The sequence below is a fragment of the Peromyscus maniculatus genome, chromosome 2, assembly GCF_049852395.1.
Source record: "Peromyscus maniculatus bairdii isolate BWxNUB_F1_BW_parent chromosome 2, HU_Pman_BW_mat_3.1, whole genome shotgun sequence".
Classification (NCBI taxonomy): Eukaryota; Metazoa; Chordata; class Mammalia; order Rodentia; family Cricetidae; genus Peromyscus; species Peromyscus maniculatus.
The window spans coordinates 164,289,959-164,310,632 of record NC_134853.1 but is presented as its reverse complement, the minus strand read 5'-3'; the positions used below and the strand labels follow the sequence as shown (position 1 = coordinate 164,310,632).

Sequence of the window (20,674 nt, the reverse complement as noted above, 5' to 3'; positions counted from 1 at the left end):
GACTTTGGGCAGACAGCTACGAAGAATTTAATCATGGCGACCCTAGAGAGGGAAACCAGGTGGAGGACTGAGTGCGATTGGCTGGTCACACCCAGGAAGCCAGCCTAGCTCTCACAGTAGACACACATCAACAACACTCAACGCTGTTGCTGAGCCACGAGCCTTCTGCCCATCCTGGGTAGCAGGAAACACAGATCTGCCATTCAAGATCTAAGATGCAGGCTGGAGAGATGGCTCAGAGAACAAGAGCACACATACACATAAAATCATTTTTTTAGATTATTTTTTATTTTATGTATATGAATATTTGCCTGCACGGGCGTGCGTGCGTGCGTGCGTGCGTGCGTGCGTGCGTGTAGGTAGCATGTGCATGTCTGGTGCCAGAAGAATCTGGAAGAGGGCATCAGATCCCCTGGAACTGGCATTACAGACAGTTGTGAGCCACTGTGTGGGTGCTAGGGACTGAACATGGGTCCTCTGCAAGAGCAGCAAGCAATCTTAACCACTGAGCCTTCCATCTTAATTTCTCAAAGAAATTATTATTATTGTGTGCATGTGTGTATAGTGTGTGTGGGGGGGTGGGGGACATGAGTGCCACAGGATGTGTGTAAGTCAGAGGACAGCTTTGTGGAACCAGTTCTCTCCTAGCTTTATGTGGGTTCTAGGGATTGAATTCAGGTCACCAAGTTTATGCAACAATTGTCTTTATATCTGTTGAGTATCTTGCTGGCTCTGACCCATTTTAGAGATGGGCACCAAGACCCTAGAAGCATGCCTATTGAGAGTGCAGCCAGAAAGTGGCTGGGGTGCCCTGGCCCTGGGGGGTGCCCTGGCCCTGGGGGGTGCCCTGGCCCTGGCAGCTGGCACAGCAGAGGTGAGAATTCAGCTGCAGTTTAGAAAGACGAACTCCCCTATGGCCACTCCTCCTCCTCTCCTCACTGTGGTGTAATTCAGAGGTCACAAAACATGCCCGGTAACACATCAGGGCTGGTGGTTCCCAGGGAGACTTAGCTCGTTAAACACTTTATTGACGAACTTCCAAAGGCAAGCCTTAAAGAGGCTGTGCGAAGGTTGTTTGCTAGGAGCCCATTTAATCTCTGAGAGGACACAGGACACATGCCATGGAGTTGACCTTCCAGTTGTCTGCTGGGGGGCTGTCAGTGTGGGGACCTAGGTATGCAAGGCTAGGGGAATGTAACAGGAAGTGGTGCATCACAGCAGGAAGTGGCCGGGTCAGCACATCCTGCAGGGAGCAGGATGGTGGGAGCGGAGCTGTGGTGCGTCAGGAAGGGCAGGGCCTTTCTTGGGGACCAGACTTACACAAGTAACCTTCCGCAGAAGGCACCCCAACCCTCCACTTCCAGAGAATGCCGGTCGGAAGATCAGACTCCTTTCAGACTCCTTTAACCTGTTGTCATGCATTTATTTCTGCAGGGAACCTGCTGTGGCTCGCTGATGCTCCTCTCCCAATCAAGTCCAAACTCCAGCTCAGTGGTTCAGCCCTTGCCTTCTCCTCACCTTCCCCTGACACTTCTGTTCTGGCCAGGCCGTCCTCTCCTATCTGTTCTTTTTCAGATACGCTTCCTGAAGCTGCTACATCTACCTCGTGCTTATATCTCACTTGGACCCTGCTCAGGACATGCTCAGGACTCATGAAGTGAAGTATTTTCTTAACAGCAGGGTCAAAGATGGTGGCCACCTCCCTGCACCACCTGCCCATAAGAGCTCCCATCCCACTAGGTTGCTGCTGTCACACTAAGGTGTCATGCAGGCAGCAGATGAAGACGCTTGGCCCTTTCCATGCTTGGGCAAGCACCCACCAGTGTCCTCAGAGAGTCCCAGGTGTTTTTTCCTCCTGTTTACCCGGATGGAGAATCTTCAGGGAGACTAACATGTCCTTTCCCATGGCTCAGCGGGACATAATTAACACCCGCTTCTCCAGTGAGTCTACAGCCACTGTCCTGCTGCCTGCTGGGACTGTGAAACCTTCTGGCCCCAGAGACTCTGTGTGTGGCTTCTGGAACAGGTGTAGGGTGAGAGACAAGGAAGCCTGTTAGGGAGCCCAAGCATTAGGCAGCTCTCCCAAAGTCTTTGTGAGGCTGGGGCAAGCATGGCCATTTCATAGATGAGAATACCAAGGCCTTGCAGGGAGAGGGGAGTGACTCAGGAAATCAGGCCCCAAGGGGTCACCTCAGAACAGGCTACTTTCCATGGGAAAGGGGGAACTGAATATGCTGACACTTTGGCTTTCAGATGGACTGTCCTGGATTATTCAAGCTAGCACATATAATCATAGGGTGCCTTAGAACCAGGCAAGGAGGGCTGGAGAGATGGTATCATGGTTAAGACCTCAAACTTCTCTAGCAAAAGACATGGTGGCTCCCAATCCCCTGTAACTCCAGCTCCAGGGGATCTGATGCCCTCTTCTGGCCTCCATGTGCACTGCACTCACATGCGCATACCATTCTCTTCATATACACATAATTAAAGTGAAAAATAAGATTTAAAAGCAGGCAAAGGCAGGGCTGGGGCTGAGAGGTGACGGAGGGCCTGGCCTGCATGAATGATGTGTGGGATTCTGGGTTCTGGTCCCTGCTGAATGAATCGGGGAGATCAAAGATCCTGATGTGGCTACAAGTAGGGGTGAAGGACAGAGATACATTCAAGGATTCTGGAATGGAGGAAGAGCCTGAACAAGGGATCAGAACCGAGGCCTGCAGCAGCCTAGGGGAGCTAGGAAGGAGAAGGAAGCAGCTTCCAGAAAGAACACAGACAGCTCTGACACTTGCCTTCAGTCCAGCTGAGACCTAGGCTGGGCTTTTGGCTTCTGGAGCCCTTTCTGAGACAGTGGGCACTCACGTGCAGGCAATGAGTTTGTGAGCACCAGCAGTGTGACCTTGGAAGCCCAAGCAGAGCGCACTGATCCTGGGCCCCCAACAAAACCAACAGCACAGCAACCCATGGCAACCTATCAGCATCCGTCAAAGGAAATAAACTGTATCTGCCTTAGAGACTACTCAACATCATGGCCAACTCATTCTGATCCCTCACCTTGTGCTCTGAACTTTACACAGGTTATCTTACTTAATTCCATTTGGCAGAGAAGGCAAGCTAGCGTCAGAGAGGTTTAGCAACTTGCCCAGGGCAACAGAGTAAGCAAATAGAAGAGCCAACCTGCGAACTTTGCTGTTCCTGACTCCTGAGCTCAAAATCTGAATTGCCCCATTACACTTGTTCCTTGAGAAGCACACACACGCTTCCATGATGCAAGACAATAGTGCCAGCCAAGGAGGTGTAAACCCCAGGAGAGCACAGTCTCCAGCCCACGCAGAACCTGTGCCTTGCCATCCCTAAGGTCCCTGCCTACTTGGTGTGTGTTCATAGGGAAGTAGATGTGACAGACCAGGGCAGACTGCTAGGTCTTTGCTAGCTGAGGCCGTGGAAGGTGGGGCCCAGGGTGGACCGGGCCCCACGTGGGTGTGTCTGGCAGCACCACCTGCCCACGTGAAGGTGAAGCTGCCCTCTGTGGTCACACTGGCCCCACCCCCACAGTGCCCTGCAGTGTGGCTGTGACAAGCAACTGGCTATCGGCCCTGGGTGATAGGCAGCAGGAGCCGCAAGGGAACAGGGATTGGGGGAGCCTGCCCGTGCCAACTCAGAACCACCTGCTCAAGCGCCCGAGGCTGCAGGAGGAAGAACAGACCTCTCACACAAACCAAAAAGCCCTCAGACATCGACCTAGCAAAGGCCTTCCTCTACTTTCCTATCACAGTGGCTTTCAATCATCTACAAAGTTTGCACACGAGAGCTGCTGATGGTCACTGGACCACTTGGGTGGCTGTTTACGTTGTCCCCTTGAACTACTAACTCTGGAGAATGCAGAGGTTTCCTCTCAACAGTGAGAAGTCCCTTCCACCCTTGGTGCACATGGATATCAGCAAATGACCTGATAAAGTCCTACTGGCCTAGACCTGGAGGACAGGCTGACATGGATCCTCTGGCAGTTTCTATTGAGGATGACTAAACGGCAGTGTGTGTAGCCTCCTGGCAAAGAAGTCTGCCTAAAGGTAGGGTGGCTTATGAGGTGACCGAGCTAGACATTGCCGGGTGAGCATACGTCTCATGTTCCCAGACCCCTAGTGCAGTCTGGACACCTTCAGACTCCACCAGGGTTGCTGGCACTGCGGTTGTCTGACCAGGGTAGACTATGGTGGCTGTTAAGAGACACACACACTATGCACCTTCCCAGGAGGCTGTCAGCAGGGTCTCTTCCACACAACGATTAGCTGAGCCACAGAGGCACTATTAGGGGCAGCAGGCACACTGGGGTCTTTTAGGAGCTGTGATTTTGTGTCTATGTGTGTGTGTGGGTACGAGCATCTGAGCAGCTGCACGTGGAGGTTAGAGGTTAATGTTGGTTATCTTCCTCAGTCAATCTCCACTTCATTTGTTTTGAGACAGGGTCTCTCACCAGGTAGTCTGGGTTGGCTGGCAGCAGGCCCCAGAGATTTCGGGTCTCCATCATTCACCGTCTTTGTCTCTCCGTGCTGGGAGAACGGGTGTGTGCTGCGGCATGCAGCGTTCTACACTGGGGCTATGAACTCCGGTCCTCACGCTTGTGTGACGAGCACTTTACCAACGCAGCCATCCCCCTGGCCCACAGCTGGATGACTTGAGGTTGCCTGTTCTTAGAGTCTTGGTTGCCGGGCGAGGATGACAATGGTACCCCGCTGGAAGGGGTTATGGGAACCACCAGTTTGAGAACCACCCAGTAGACAACTATCTGGGCATGCTACAAGGGATTACCTAGGTTAGGCTAACTGGGGTAGGAAGCTCCACCCTGAATGTAGGCTGAGTCTAAGATAACAGACAGGTCTGAAGAAACAGGAGACACTGAGCTGAGCATCAGAATTCACCTCTCTGCTTCCCGGCCGCAGAAATGTGGTCAGCCATGCACACCCCGCCACCATGCCCACCTTCCACAGTGGACTGTATAAGCGTCAACCTCGAGCCAGGACAGACTCTGCCTCCCTTAAGCTGCTTTTGTGAGGCACTCTGTCACAGCAATGACAAAAGTGACTGACACCGGTGACTATGGGGAGAAAGTGGCCTTGCCGTGTGTGAAGTGACTACTGAAGTCCTTGGCACGCAGCAGGTGCTGAGTAAACACTGGTTTTCAACAGCAGGGATGTGTCCCTTCAGACAACAGTCACTTAGGAAGTGCCACCGAATACCAGTCACTGTATCAGAACCCAGGAACACCCAGTCAGCAAGGAAAGCCAGGGCCTGCCGGGCCTCTTTCTTCCTAGAGGATTTTGATGTACAGACCTGTCAAGCAGCAGCCACAGTATAGTGAGTTGTCATGGTAACCCATGACTCTGGGCTCACCACAGTCCAGCCTTGAGCAGTGAGTGACGAATGAAGGGGAAGTTGGGTCAGGCCTCTCTAGCCTTCAACTAACCACAGAGTCTGCCCTGAACCAGTCCCTGCCCAGGAAGAAACTGGCTATTGTCACCATTCATGGCCACAGCATGGTTTGTGGTCTAAGTGGGCCAGGATCAAGGTCAAAGGCTAACATTGGCCCACAGCTTCTGTGGCCTGAGCAGAATCCTGTCCTGGAGGAGTCGCAGGCCAAAGTTCAGGCCCAGGCCCAGGCAGGTTGTGTCCCTCGTGATGGGTACCACCTGTATTCCAGTATGAACCGAGGGCTGGGCTGGGGCTGTGAGGTGTCCCCTTCTTGGCTTCCACAGTTCCCATGGATGAGCACTCACTTTTTGGAAAAGCTGTCACAAGCAGCTAGATAGAGGTTTAGATGAGTTTTTGACTGAATCTTTATACTTCCATTTTTCAGATGAGGGACCCAATGCCCAGAGAGATAAAGTCACTTGCCCAGGGTCACACAGCAAGTTCCTTGGAAGTCCCCCACTAAGAGTGCTATTATCAGGAACTGGCTCTCAGCAGCCCTGGTTACACTGAGTACTGCTGGGTGCTGTGACAAGTGAGCTACTAGCAACACTCAGGTGGCCCTGCCTGCCTGTGGTTCCGGCCTTGGCTTTGGGGCTGGCATGGCCAACCATACTCTCCTGGGCTGGGTGCCTCTCATATGGTGTGATTCCATCTTGGAGTGGGAAATACCTTGGCCCAGCAGCCATGGCAACTAAAGTAGACCAATACAGTGGCAGCCAGGTCTATGGTAATAGTAAGGGAGCCATTGACAGTTCCCAGTAGGTGGAGTAGGGGAGGGTAACAGAATCCTCACCTGGGATTCCTTCCTGCCCCACCCACCTCTTCCCACAGGGGCAAGTGATCCTGGGAGATGCTAGTATATAGAACACCCAACAATACAAGACCTCCAGGTGTGCCAGGACAGACTGCTGACCAAAGTCATGCCAAGGCTGTCAAGCTCCTTCAGAAATAACAGAAAACAGAAAACAGAAAACCACCACTGTTTTCCCGCAGTGATTTCCCCAAGGTCCAAGTACTTCTAGAAAACAACTATTCATTCTGATGTTTACCCTAGATACAATGAAAAACAACTATTCATTCTAATGTTGACCCTAAATACAATGATTCTACTAGATTCCCACAAGACACCACCTAGGATGAGGTGGGACTTTACTGCCTTCTCTGCAATCGCCTCCTTTCCAGAAGTCTCTCAAGATTTCCCTTCACTACAGAGTGACCTCTCCACCCTGCAGGTTCAAAGGTCACAGGTCATTTCTTAGCATGAGACTCTAGCTCAGTGGCCTCAAATTTGGTAGGAGGGAGTGAGGACTAATTCTGTGACCTAAAGAGAGACATTTACGCTTTGTGTGTGTGTGTGTGTGTGTGTGTGTGTGTGTGTGTGTGTGTGTGTATGTGACCAGGACTTACTTGTGTGTATCCCTGGTCCTTTACTTACAAGGTCAACCCCAGCCGGGTGGTATTGGTGCACGCCTTTAATCCCAGCACTCGGGAGGCAGAGCCAGGCAGATCTCTGTGAGTTCCAGGCCAGCCTGGGCTACAGAGCGAGATCCAGGACAGGCACCAAAACAACACAGAGAAATTCTGTCTTGAAAACAACAACAAAAAAAACCCCCAACAAACAAACAAACAAAAAAAGGTCAATCCCATTTCAGTACCCCAAAGACCGGCTTGCTAGCACTTGTCTGTTTTATTGGCATATTGGGAAAAAAAGGACAACCCTGGCTTTCTAGGGCCTAAAATCCCAGCAGCGATCCTTTGCCAGTGGGCCCTGTATCTCTGAGGCACTATAGCAGGTGGCCATTCCCTCTTGGGGTGGGGGTGGGGTAGTTGATAGTTTCAGGTAGCCAAAGATGGTCTTAAACCAGCTATGCAGTCTGGAGAGATGACTGAGCAGTTAAGAGCACTTGGTGCTCTTGCAGAGGACTTGGGTTCCGTTCCCAGCACCCACACTGGGAAGTTTACGAACTTTCAGCTTTGGGAGATCTGATGCTCTTCTGGTCCCCATGGGTACCTGCACACAGATGGCGGTGCACTTATATACACGCAGGCATATATACATACACATAAAATAAGTAAGTCTTAAAACAAACAAACCAAACCAAACCAAAGAGAACTCTGCTATGTAGCTCCTGATCTGACTGCCTTAGCTCTGAAGCCCTGGAATAATAAGCCTGGGTGGACAAGCCGGGCTTAAAATTAACCCTGATGGCTGCCGGCCTGACCCTTTGGCAAGCATCCCACCCATTGTATTTAAATACACCCCAACATGGTTCTTTGAATAAATGGGTTTATCCACATCCTGCCTGCATCCTGTTGACTCCTGCTCACCAGACTCCCCCTCCAGAGCCCTCTGTATACCAGGCCCCAGGATTTAACAGCTTTTGCCTGACCTCTCTGTGACCCTGAGGGAGACAGTAGGGTGGGGCTGCGATTATCTGGCCCAGAAAGAGAAACTCTGGTTGTGAAACTGGGAATCAGGGGTTCAAAGCTGGCTTCTAGTAAAGCTGAGACTCTGGTCCCAACGGTGTCTTCATTTTGTACACAAGCTACATGTAACATCTGCCTCTGAGCACCGTCAAGGCCACTTGAATACAAAAAGGGCTTGTGGTCCTGTATGTTACCGTGTCATAGATGTTGCCACAGCCACATGTAATGCTTCCCTCTCCTACAGTGTTACAGCCCTGTGTGGGATGACTGTTGTGTATAACGACAGTCATGCTTATGACCATGACCGTGTGTGTGTGTGTGTGTGTGTGTGTGTGTGTGTGTGTGTGTGTGTGTGAGACTTCAATCATTCATGTCACCAGTCACACAGATGATCACAGCCAGGCTGACAGTTCCAAGTACCACCAGGAGCCAGGAGCCAAAGCAGATGTCAGCATGCACTTCCAGAGACTCACAGTGCATTAAGATTAAAGTTGAGAATGAAGACTGTGAATGCGTCTGGTTGTACTTCCCTACAGTATCCTGAGAAACCTGGACTATGGCAAGCCGTAACTAACTACCAAGATCCTGGTGAGGGCATGCTGGGAGGGCTGTCTTTTCCTGCGTTAAGTGTTGGTAGAAACCCTTCTCCCCTTTTGAGATTTATTTATGTGTATGGGTGTCTTATCTGTATGTATGTGTACCACATGCAGCAGTACCCTCAGATGCCGGAGGAGGGCATGGATCCCCTGAAACTGGAGTTACAGACTGTTGCGAGTTGCCATGTGGATGTTGGGAATCAAACCCAAGTCCTCTGGAAGAGCATCAGTGCTCTTAAGTGCTGAGCCATCTCTCGAGCCTGAAAATCCCTTGTTGTAAGGGAGAACCCATCAACTGTGCAGGACTCTGATGGTGGCAACATGGCTTCAGGATGGCTTGTAGGGACTGTGACAACCAGACCCCTTCCCTAGGTAGGACACCTTCTCCTAAATACAGCAGAGCCTGCTTTCTCCAGGTCAGCAGCAAGCTGGGGGCTGGTGGAGGAGTTTGGAAGTGGGTGTGCAGTGTCCTGTAAATGGGGGCCCAGGGTACCTCCCCAACTTTCTTCACTCAGTGAGATCTGATGATTAGCAACAAAGGCTGAGAGAGTCAGTGGAGAAGGCCCAACGCCTTCACTTCCCCACCAGTCACCTGTCATTAAGCTACCCGGTGTGTGGTTAAGTCACAACAAAGGCCGCTGGAAGCGACCACACACTAATTCATGCCTTTGCTCTAGTATCTAGCTGCGCCACTGAGTCTTTAGGAATCTTTGGTATATCTCCACCTAGCCCCCACCCCTGCTACCAGCCAGGAACTGTGCCACCACCTGCCAGATGCCACAGGCAAGCTTTGAACTGGGTCTCTAGCTTAGCCACAAGGAGTGGAAAGGATGGTACAGAGAGGAAGGGGGCACGGGAGCAGAATGGGACTTCGAGATGGACCCGAGGACCAGGTCCTGGCTAGCTGCTTCATGCCCACATGTCCTGTAAATGCACCAATACTAAGGCAGATGCAACTCCAAGCTGATTCTTAGACTGTCTTCCTGAAATGGGACCTTGGGTCCTCAGGAGGGATACTGGACTCAGTGGTCCTGCTTTTGTAAGTCTTCAGTCATGGTCTGGACGTTCGCCTCTAACTGGACCAAAGTATTGGGGGTGCCCAAATACTTCCAAACCACCCCCTCATAAATCTTTCTCCTGCTTCCACGAATAGTGCATGTTAAAACCCTGACAAACTTGCAGACTTGAGGATGAGCCTGAGTTTTGACTGTGGGGAGCAATTACAGGGGCCCAGAAAATTAAAACAGGTTTGCTCAGGGGATGAACCCACAAGGGACTTCCCCCTGAATCCCCGAGGGTTACTGCTTCTGTCTCTGCTCATCTTGGTGTCTTGGAGGGAGGGAGAGCTGTTTCCTGATAAAGAACTTCTGAATTCTTGATATCTGTGTCCCTTTAAGACAAACTGTTAGGGGCTGGGGAGATGTTCAGTGCTCAAGGGCATTTGGTGCTCTTGCAGAGGACCAGAGTTTAGTTCTGGGCACCCATATCAAGTTGCACTCCATCTCTATGGGATCAGAATCCTCTGACTTCTACAGGCACTTGCAAGCGCGCGCGCGCGCGCGCGCGCGCGCGCGTGCGCGCGCGCGCACACACACACACACACACACACACACACGAACAAAATAATTCTTTTTTAAAAGAGGAAACCCTTTATTTGGGTCAGCTTTGTAGGCTGAGGCTCTCCATGGTCTACAAATTTTGCAAATCCTACTTAACTCAAGGTCATTATGGGAAACTGGGTTGTCCCGCCCCCTCCTGGACATGCTCTCTGTTTGCAGAAGGCTCTGAGCCTCATTTCTCTCCTAGATCAGTCTCTCCAGAGATGCAGGCAGGGAGCGCTCTCAGTGTCAGCCTTTACTTCCACCAGTGCTGCTGGTGGTGACTACCTCAGTGCACACCGCCCTGGCTCTGGGGACTGTCCCAAGGTCCATGCACTGGTCCCAGATGTACTCAGGCAAGAGGGCAGGAGCCCACATTCCCTTGGAGAAAGGCTTGCTCAGTGTAGTGGCTCCACTAACTTTGGATAGTTCCAATCCCAGGGAGCCCTGGGGCGGGGGAGGGGGTTATTCTGCCAGCCAAGTGAATGGCACCGGGAGTTTCCCAGGCCCCCCTGGATTTTGTTTTGGGTGACCCTGCCACCAATTAAAGGCCTATTTCTCATCAGCCTGGGTTTGTTTCCTGGAAAAGCTTGTCCTTTCCAAGATAGGTGGGGGTTGTGCCTTCCAGGGTATGAACCTGTCGGATTCACTCTGCACTGTTAGCTCCCTCCTCCAACCAGCGCCTTCTCCTGCCTTCACTTCAGGATTGTTTACAGTCGGTCAAGTTTTTCCAGATTGTCAAAGCCTTCCTCCTAAGCCTACTGCAGTCAAGAACAAGAAGAGAGGGCGCAGGACCAGGGCCAGCTGGAAGAGTCAGATGAGGCTGGGGCATACACAGCCAACTAGGGTCAAGCATAAGCAACTGTCACCAAGGGTCCCCTTCTCGGCCCTCTTGGTTCCTCTCCACAATGGGCTTTGGAAGCCTTCCACAGGGACCCCCTCCCCGGGATCCCCCACCAAGAGAAACTGCTGAGAACAACTTTTACTTCCCCTTAATTCAGCGAGTCCAGGGGTTAAAGACGCCCCCTTCTAAAGGCAAGGTTAAACAGCTGTCCAAACCACCCAAGGAGATTCAGGAGCCCTGGACAGCTGGCCAGGGAAGAGTTAATGGGCAATCAGCTTTGGCTGACAGTTCAGACTCCAAAGTTCAGTCCCAGCCACCGAAGGAATTGTAAATCTCAGGGCAGTATTTAACAAAACAAAAGCAACCTGGAATTACATGAAGGTTTGGCTTTCCACAGAGCATATTTACTCTAATCCCGGAGGTATGCAGCTCCATGTCAGATCAGCTGGCTTGCCTGGTCCTCCTACCCCCCTCCTTAGCAACAGTTTAAATTTCAAACTAATTCCCCAGTTTGTTCTTCGTCTTCACGGGCTGGCTGGAGACAGCCCGGCCTGCCGGTCTCAAATCCCTCTCTATTGCTCTTGCCACCACTGGGTGGGTCAGCCCGGTCTGCAGTTGCAAGTTGGGTGACAGCTGGCTCTCCCTCCAATACTCTTCTGCACGTCTCCAAAACCTGGAGCAAGGGGAGCTGCAGCCACCCACAAAGCGAGAGGCAATGGACAGTGGGGTATAGTGCCACCTCCTAATCCAGTGGGGAAGGATCCCCTCTGTTAAGGAGGGCGAGAGGATCAAGGTTGAAGGTGAGGACAAGGGCTCTTTATCTGCGCCTGGTTACCCCCGCACTCTTCTTTCCGGATTTTAAACACTTGGGCCTCCTAGTCTTTCTGCCAGGCTAGACCATCCAAGTTAACTCCCTGTTTTTCAAACGCGAACGGAGTAACCCCTCTCACGTCCCTGCAGAGATGCAGCCGCCCAGGTTTGGACTAGGCAGCGAGCTGCCAAGCAAAATACCAAGTGCAACCTAGCAGTCAGGGCTTCCAGCTCTACCCAGGGGCGCGCACACCCCGCACTTAGCGGGGTGGCGGCAAAGTGGGGGAGGGTGGGGGGCACAACACCTTAGAGATGAAGTCATGAGGCGGAATGGGTGGCTGTTCAAAGTCTAGGGGTGGGTGGGGGTAAATAGCCAGCCAGATACCAATCTCTGGGGAGCCGATCAACTCAGGACTTGCCAAAAAAGACTCTGGTGCCTGGGAAATTTACAAAGGTTGAAACTGGCTAGCTTAGCAGTTCCAGGTGATGCAAGGGATGGGTGGCCCGAGACTCTCAGCTTGTGGGCGCTGGTTTCCGCAGCCGCAGCAGGTGGGAACCCCCCCCCCCCCGCACGCGCGCCAGCCAGAGTCCCCTCACCCTCGGCGCCCACTTCCAGGTGTCGCAGTACCACCCCACCCCCACGCCGCGTACCTTTCTGGCGCCACGCTCTGCGAACTCCCGAGCGAGGTGGCGCCCGATGCCTCTCCCACCGCCGGTGATGAGGACTGACTCCCGGGACAGGTCCCGAAGCTTGGGGGGCAACACCAGTCCCACGGCTGCTTTGGTCATCAGATAGATCATTTGCAGAGGGAACACTACCAGCGCGCCCAGCCATTTCCACACCATCCTCTGCGCGGCGGAGCCGGGCACGGGGTGGGGGGAGGAGGTAGGAGGCGGTGGACGAAACTCTCCGGACTAAGCAAAACAGAAATTAAAAAAAAAAAAAAAAAAAAAGACCCCAAATAATAATAAATAAGCTAAATAAAGAAAAAGAGAGGCGTCCCACCTGGCCACTCTTGAACTGATCTCTTTCCAGATGCAAAGCACTGGGCGAGGAAAAGGCGGCGGCGGCGGGGGGGTGGGGGGGGGGAGGCGGGGAGGATATAAACTCTGCTCCGGAGGGGGCAAAAGCGTCTCAGAAGATTGGGACGGTGAGAGAGGTGGTGGGGAGGCCAGGGGTGGGAAGTTCTAGAACTTCCTTGCCCCAACAGCCGTTTCGGCTGGGCAATTCACAGGTAATGTTTACAGACCTACAGAGGAGTTTAGTCAAGGCAAGGGAAGGGGGGAAAAAAAAAAAAAGAAAAAAAAAGCACCAACCACAAGAGCGCACACTGCCACAGTCCGCGGTTTCAAAGTGCAAGATTAAAAAAACAAACAAAAAGCTGTTTCCCAATTGTAGCGCCCCCCAACTTTCCTCCAAGAAAAGGAAAAATCAAAACAAAACAAAAACAAACAAACAAAAAACACCACACACACACGAAACCTGGGGAGTGATTGCAGCTCCCAATTTCAGTCCGCCAAAGTCTCCCGACTCATTGCTATTCTTGGGCTCAGGAAATTGCTTAAACGCGATCTGATTGCCAGCACCGTGCAGGAGAAGTGGGGGGTCCGGGTGTCAGTTTCTTCCCGTGCACGGCTCGCCCTCGCGCGCGCCCGCTCTCCCGCTCCCGCCTCCTTCTCTTGCAGCCCGGGCTGGGAGTTGCCGCTCGATCTGGCTTCCTCTCTCTCTCTCTCTCCCTCTCTCCTTCGCTCCCCTTTAGCATTTATTGCCTTCTTTTTGTCCTTTCCAACTTGGACGGGGCCGGCTTGTGGAGCACGCGTGGATAGGACGCCCTAGTCTGCACCGCTGTATTCCTTCGTTCGCGGGGCAGCTGCGGCGTGGACCCACTGAAAGGGCGCCCCCTCCTTTTTTTTTTTTTTTTTTTAATACCCCATTAAGTCTGATTGACAGTTAAAGTTGTTGGGAGGCTTCACTACCATGCCTCTGAGTGGCTGCGGCGACTTCCCCTCCCCCTGCGCCGTGGCGGGGCACGCGCCTAGGCGCGCACCCGGTCTCGCTGCGACTCGCACTCTCCTGGGACTGGCTTCTCATTTCTGCAAGCCGGGACTTGCCGCCCTAGTCCCCGAGGGCTCCCAGCTGGAATCCAAACACGCTGGAACCGTCTCAGGCAAGCTGGCTTGCTCCATTAGACATTCCTCCCAGCCCGGGCCAGGTGACCACCCTGAGCGCGTGCGGGGCAAGCCTAGGGAGAACTCGCGCATGCCTTGATGCAACTGGGTCGCCAAGGGTTCATTTCAGGTCACTTGGTCATCCCCCGTGCCTCCAGGTAGGACTAGGAAGTCAAGCTTCGTCATTGATTGCCTGGTCCTCTTTTTCCTTCACGGAGTGTACATCCGAAGTTGTACCAACGTGGAGTCTCCCACGTTGCGGAGGTGGAGGGACCTCTGGGGAGTAGGATTTTGCTTTGAGAGGAAGGGGGGCAGGGTAAAGGAACCTCTGACCCCAGGTGCCAATAAAATTCCCGTAAGATTAGCTGGGAGCATATTTATTGCTTATCTGGGCTAGAATTACCTTGACTGACAGCAATTTCCTTAATAAGAAAAGCCTGTAAACAACACGTCTTCAGCCTGTGCCACTGTTCAGTTTATGCAGTTTCCCCCTCTCTAGGTGCGCCCCCACCCCCCGCTGCCCTGTTGGGCACTCACCTTGTAACCTCCTACCCACCCCTTACAAGAACGTCTCCCGGTTGGGAGGGTGGGTCCCAGCTATTTAGAGTTGCCTGTTGCGGGAAGTCTAGGAGGTGAGTCATGAAAAGCAGGCCCAGTTAAAAGCGCTGATGAGACTTGCCGCCCGCCCCCTCTGCACATCCTTGGGCGGGAGAAGGAGAGACAGCCAGGGAGCCTGCCCTGTAATCTGGGGCAGCCTCTTCCAGCCCTGGACGTGTTCAGGCTGGGAGTTCTGGGCCTCAGCCCCAAAGACTGATCCAGCAGGCCCTGGGTGCCCAGGGAACTAACTGCTTTTAATACTCCCCGCCTGGGTGTGAGCAAGTCCCTTTGAGAAGAGCTGATTTGGGGAGGGGGTGGGGATTACCTCCTCATTTGCCAACCCCCGTGGTTCTGGGGAGAAATTGGGCCTGAGAACTTGCAGTTTTTGGTGGAGCAAAAGGGATGAAGGTTAGGGAACCCCTCTCTGGCGGAACCCCTGTGTTCTCTTCTGACATTCCACCCTCCGGCTGACCTCGCCTTGGGGACTTGGTCATCCCATTTCCCAGGTTACCCAGCCAGGAAGTGCAGGAGGGAGGGATTCAGTCCAGACCGAATTTTCTTCCCACCCCACCCCACTCTGGCAAGAAGGCAGGAGAGAGGTGGAGGGAAGGCTGGGCCAAGGACTGCAGCGAAGGGACGCCCGACAGGCTCCATTCTTCTTTTTAAAGGCCTGTCGGAAGGGCTGGCCATCGGCTTAATTAGATCCCATCCCACCATAGTGACCATTTCCTCCCCATCTTCCAACAGGAAAGATATCACAGTGGCGGAGAGTCAGACTCTTGGTGCCCAGCAGTTGCTAAGGCCTATGTAGAAGACTCCAGCCGAGGAGACCCCAACACACTGCATAGCTTCTGCCCTCATCTATTATCCTTGGAGCCACCTAGTGGCTAATGTTGGACACTACACCTCCGAGCTACCCCAGTTTCCAGCACTGTGGTGGGCCTAATGAGCTCTTCTTTTTGCTTAGGCCTTCAAGAGCTCAACCTCTTCTCTCCCTGTTTCATAGCAGAGGTCACTAACACCCAGAGATCCAGTCACTCATCCTATTCAGTTCAGATGCCCGAGCAGCTGAGTGGCCAGGCAGACTTATGTCCATGTTCCACAGGTGTGTGTTTGGGATAGAGGACAGGTAATAGGTGGAAGACACTGAGAACCCCAATAGACCTTCACACGTGTCCTAGACACACCCTAACTTCGTGACTGGTCCAGGGAGGTGGGTGTCACATGGCCTTTCAAAGCAGGGGGAAATTAGACCCAACATATATAAGTAACTCATGCAAGGCCACACAGGATGCTCCCTGCTGAGTCTGAGATGTAGTCAGAGGGGCACACAAACAAACAAACAAACAAACAAACAAACACCCTGCCAGGCAATTCCAAAAGGGACTGTCGATTCAGAAGCCAGCCTGAGGCAGGTAATGGCCCTGTTTCTACGTGGTCCACTTTCAGGATGTGGATTTTGTGGTCCCTGGGTTCCTGTGAGCCTCAGGCTTCCTCCAGCATCAGCTTTCCAGAGAGGAGCTGTAACTATCTGTACCCCTTTGCCCCCAGTTCCCAGGAAGATGGGGGACACTAGGCTAAGGGTGCACAACTCAGCAGGCTGGCCTGGCTTCAGTAGGAAGTTTGTGATATGGGATATGTACCCCCTTTCTTTCTCTCTCGGTACCCCTCCTCTCTGTGTTCTTGAGGCGGGAGGCGCAGACTCTAACTCCAGAGGGAAGGTTGAAATTTCACATCCCAGCCTTGGGCGGAGGGCCCCACACTTTTTTTCATTTCCCTCCTGACAACGTGAAAGGAGCCTTTGTGGGGCTTGATGGGAGAGGTGAGCGGCTGCCTGCAGAACTAACTTTTCCATGACTCAGCCCTGCTGGGGCTGGGCACAGCTAGGGAGGTGCAAAGAACAACCCCCCCCCACCCCCCCCCACCCCCGGTAGGGCCAGCCGGAGCCCTGTGGCTGAGCTGCCTTCCAACTTTCCTGGTCTGTGATTAGAGACAGTGAAGAGAGTTTGCTAGCCTTAGGGCTAGAAATAGGCTGTCTAGGGACTGGGGGATGTTTCAGTTTAGAGCACTTGCCGTGTGGGCTAGCTACTTTTTATGTCAATTTGACACCAACTGGAGCCATCTGAGAGGAGGGAACCTTAATTGACAAATTGTCTTTAGAAGATCAGGCTGTAGGCAGGCCTGTAGCACACTTCCTTAATTAATGACTGATGTGGGACGGTCCAGCTCATTGTGGGTGGTGCCATCCCTGGGCTGGTGGTCTTGGATGCTGTAAGAAAGCAGACTGAGCAAGCCATGGAGAGCAAGCCAATAAGTAGCACCCCTCCAGGTTCTCGCTCTGACTTCCTTTGATGATGGTCTGTGATGTAAAAGTGTAAGTGAAATAAACCCTCTTCTCCCCAAGTTGCTTTTGGTTATGATATTCCATCACAGCAAAATAAACCCTAAGATGCCATGCAAGCATGAGAGCGCATAGGTCCCCAGTATCCATGTAAAAAGATGAATGTGCTACTATAAACCCAGGGCTGGGCGTGGAAGTGGGCAGGACAGACTGGTGGGTGGATCCTTGGGACTTGCCAGCTAGCCAGGCAGCCTAGATGAAAAACAGCAAGCTCTAGGGTCAGTGAGAGACCCCAACTCAAGGGAGTGAGGCAGAGACCCACAGGAGAAATTTGAAGTCCTTTTCAGGCCAGTGTGTGTGTGTGTGTGCGCGCGCGCGCGCGCGCGCGCGCTGGCATGCATACGCCCATTCACACGCACATGCAAGCATGCATGCTCACACATAGTAGACTGCCTGAACTAGTTTTATATGGTCCTTAGGCGGTTACTGGCTTCTTGACCACTGAACTTGTTCTGTTTTCCACCTGGTCCAAGCAATGAAGGCCAGGAGTTTTTCTTTTATCAAGCTCTCTCTTTGCCACCATTGCAAATGGGCCTCCAGAGCTAAGATATAGAAAGGCATGCCTCAAGCCTTGCTCAGTGCAGGGATGGCACCATGCTACTGGGCGCAGCTGAAGCTCCAGCTCAGGGACATTGAAATGTTCCCTACCCTCCGAAGGACTGACAGCAGCTGAATCCTAGAAGCCAACACTAGTACCCACCGCTGAGCGTTCTGCCCGTGACCTACCTCCAGCTCTTTTATTTTTTGCAGGGCTAGGAATGGAAGTCAGGGCAAAGGCTCTACCACTGATCCCCCACCCTCCAGCCCAGCCCAGCCCAGCCCTCCAGATCTAGACCAGGACTTCAGATGTTCAACACACACACACACACACACACACAGAGAGAGAGAGAGAGAGAGAGAGAGAGAGAGAGAGAGAGAGAGAGAGAGAGAGAGAGAGAGAGAGAGACTGGATACACACAGACACACATACCCAGATACACAGAGCTACCCTCAAACCCTGAACAGAACAAGCTAGAGGGGTTGAATGAGTGGTCTGGAAAAATATCTGTTCTAGTGGAGAAAGGGTCATGAAAGTTTATGTTAAACTTGGTGTGGTGGCACACACCTCTAACTTAGGGGACAGAGGCAGGAGGATCATGAACTTGAGGCCAGCCTGGGCTCCATAGTGAGTTCCAGGCTGAAAAGTTTGTGCTCTGGAGGGTCTTCCCAATGGGTGGATGCCTGGGGGCACATGAGCTGTGCAAGGCAAGCAGCCTGGGCAGCTTGCCAGGCCAAAGGAAACAGAGGGGGACAGACTTTGGATGGGTGTGGGTCCTTTGGTCTAACAGGAAAGAAGTCTGCAAAGGCCCAGACTATTTCAGCCCCCTATAAAACACCTCCCCTTCTAATACAGAACAGCTGTCAACAGGGCTCCTTTCTCTTTGGCCAGGCCTGGTTGCTAGGACTAGAATCACAAAAAGCATCAGGTAGACTGGCTCCTTTGGCCCCCACAGTACCCCCTCACCCCCAGGCCCTGAGCACACAGGTGGGCATTTTTCATGAGTCACAGCTCCCACCCCATCCCGTGCACAGGCTGAGATTCATTTTGTCGCTCAGATCCCAGGCTGGCAACGGGGAAGGCTTTTGCCACTTCTGGGGGAGTGGACACAGGGGTAGACAGGGGTTCTGGCTGCCAGGGTCACATGAACACACAGGCCAGAGTCAAGGCTGAGGCTGGAGAATTGGCAGGGACAGGGAGGTGGCGGGAGAGGTGGTGGCCAGGTGGCTCATGGGTATCCATAACTCCACCTCTCTCTCACTCTCTCTCTCACACACACACACCACACACATACCACACCCACACACCCCATACACACACACCACACATACACACACACCACACACACATCACACATATACACACACATACCACACCCACACCACATACCCACACCCACACCACACCCACACCCCCCATACACACACATACCACACACATCACACATACACACAACATACCACACACACACACACACACACACACCACACACCACACACCACATACCCACACATACTACATACCACACCACACACACACACACACACACACACACACACACACACACACACACACGTAATAAGGGAAAGAATAAAATAAGATTGGCAAGATGGCTCCATGGGTAAAGGTGCCCGCTCCAACCAAGCCTGATGACCTGAACTAAATACCTTTGAGGCCCACAGGGTAGAAGGAGAGAATGAACTCCTGCAGGCTGTCCTCTGCTCCCATGTGTGTGCAGGCAGCATACACGAAAAATAAATATCAAATACAACAAACTTTGAAAAATGATAAGAAATCTTAAAACTTCTCAAACTAGCCAAAACATTTTAAAAGCATCTGTTGTACCCCAGGTGCCATTCTAATTTCTCAAAGGTGGAGGCGTCTCATTTATTCCTAATGGGTGAGGACACTAAGGCCCGCAATAGTTTCACCACGGCCTCAGGTTTGTAAGTGGCAATGTAGGGTCAAACCCTCAGGGTCTGCTAGGGCTCCTGGGCCTAAGCTTGCTGCTCCCTGACAAAAGGCCTTCCTGGGGACTTCCTATGTCACCAGCACTCACTCAGAGGGTTCTTAGGCCACAGACAAAGCTTTGTTCCTGACTACTGTGGAACACACAGAAGGCTCCTGGCTTTGTGCACCCACCCTGGCACTCAGCTGCTTGTTTCGTTGGCTGTGTCTGGCCTGCTGGCTGCCAGTGGGCACAGAGCTTAGAGGTGCTGCCACCGGCTGTGACTCCGTTCATTGCAACTCCATCGTTGTAAAGACTATTTGGCCGCTTGGGTGCCTGTGTTACTGTATATCAGCCTAATTAGTTTCTCTCTCTTCTCTCTCTCTCTCTCTCTCTCTCTCTCTCTCTCTCTCTCTCTCTCTCTCTCTCTCTCACACACACACACACACACACAAACAAAAAACCAAAACACAAAAGAAAACAAAACAACAACAAAAAACAGAGTGCAGACAAATATAAGAATGTGTGTGTATGTATATTATTTTAAATTTTATTATTTCTTTTTGTGTGCATGATGCACATGTGCATGCCTTCTTGTGAGTGTGTGTGCAGTGGCATGTGTAGAGGCCAGAGGACAACTTGTCTGAGTAGGTTCTCTCCTTTACCATGTGGGTTCTGGAGACTGAACTTAGATCTTGCAGCTAGCCAGCAAGATCCTCTAGCCTCTGAGCCATCTTGCTGGCTAGAGTGCATGTATTTAAAATGGGAAGCTTTAGGTCTCAGGCTAGGGATAGGTGTGTCTCAATGGTAAAGTGCTTGTCTAACATGTGAGGCTCTAGGTCCCATCCCTGCTTGTACTCCTGTACTCCAGAGGTTGGAAGATGGAGGACTGTAAGTTCAAGACCACCCTGAGCTACAAAGTGAAACCTTGTCTAAAAGTGAATAAGTAAAATTCCATGAAAATAAGTTAAAAAAAAATTCTGTCCCCGACTTGGTAACTAACTTTACCCTTTCCTGAGAACTTTCCAAATACAGGGTCCGTTGCTTTGTTTAGTGGCCATAGCAGTTGCCAGCTGAGGTGTGTGTGTGTGTGTGTGTGTGTGTGTGTGTGTATAACTGGTTTGTCCCTTTTTAACAGACAAGGCAGCTGAGATCAGGGAAGAGAAGTCACATCTCCGCATCATATGGGTTTGAATGTCGTGGATGAGACATGGGTATAAAGAGCAGGTTTATGGAGGCTGAGAACCTGCAGCCTCTATCTTGTGAGGCCATGTTGTCAT

The 20,674-nt window shown here is 52.2% G+C and overlaps 2 protein-coding genes across 3 annotated transcripts in view; one reads left to right on the top strand and one right to left on the bottom strand.

Annotated features, from left to right (window-relative positions):
* Dhrs3 (dehydrogenase/reductase 3) overlaps positions 1–13,891 on the bottom strand; it is a 35,051-nt gene extending 21,160 nt beyond the window's left edge. Inside the window, exons 1-2 of one of the 2 annotated variants that reach the window (XM_042272542.2) lie at positions 12,748–13,891; positions 12,393–12,656 (exon numbers count right to left, since the gene is read on the bottom strand). In XM_042272542.2, the coding sequence (XP_042128476.1) occupies positions 12,393–12,587 (195 nt within the window). In that variant the 5' untranslated portion in view covers positions 12,588–12,656; positions 12,748–13,891. The remainder of the gene's footprint in view (positions 1–12,392; positions 12,657–12,747) is intronic. The other variant, XM_042272543.2, reaches the window with a different exon arrangement.
* The window catches only part of LOC121820872 (arylacetamide deacetylase-like 4), a 113,689-nt gene that overhangs the window by 29,130 nt on the left and 63,885 nt on the right, over positions 1–20,674 (top strand). Inside the window, exon 1 of the mRNA XM_076565633.1 lies at positions 959–4,067. The gene's annotated coding sequence lies outside the window, so the exon portion shown is untranslated. Of the gene's footprint in view, positions 4,068–20,674 lie in introns of the transcript that reaches the window.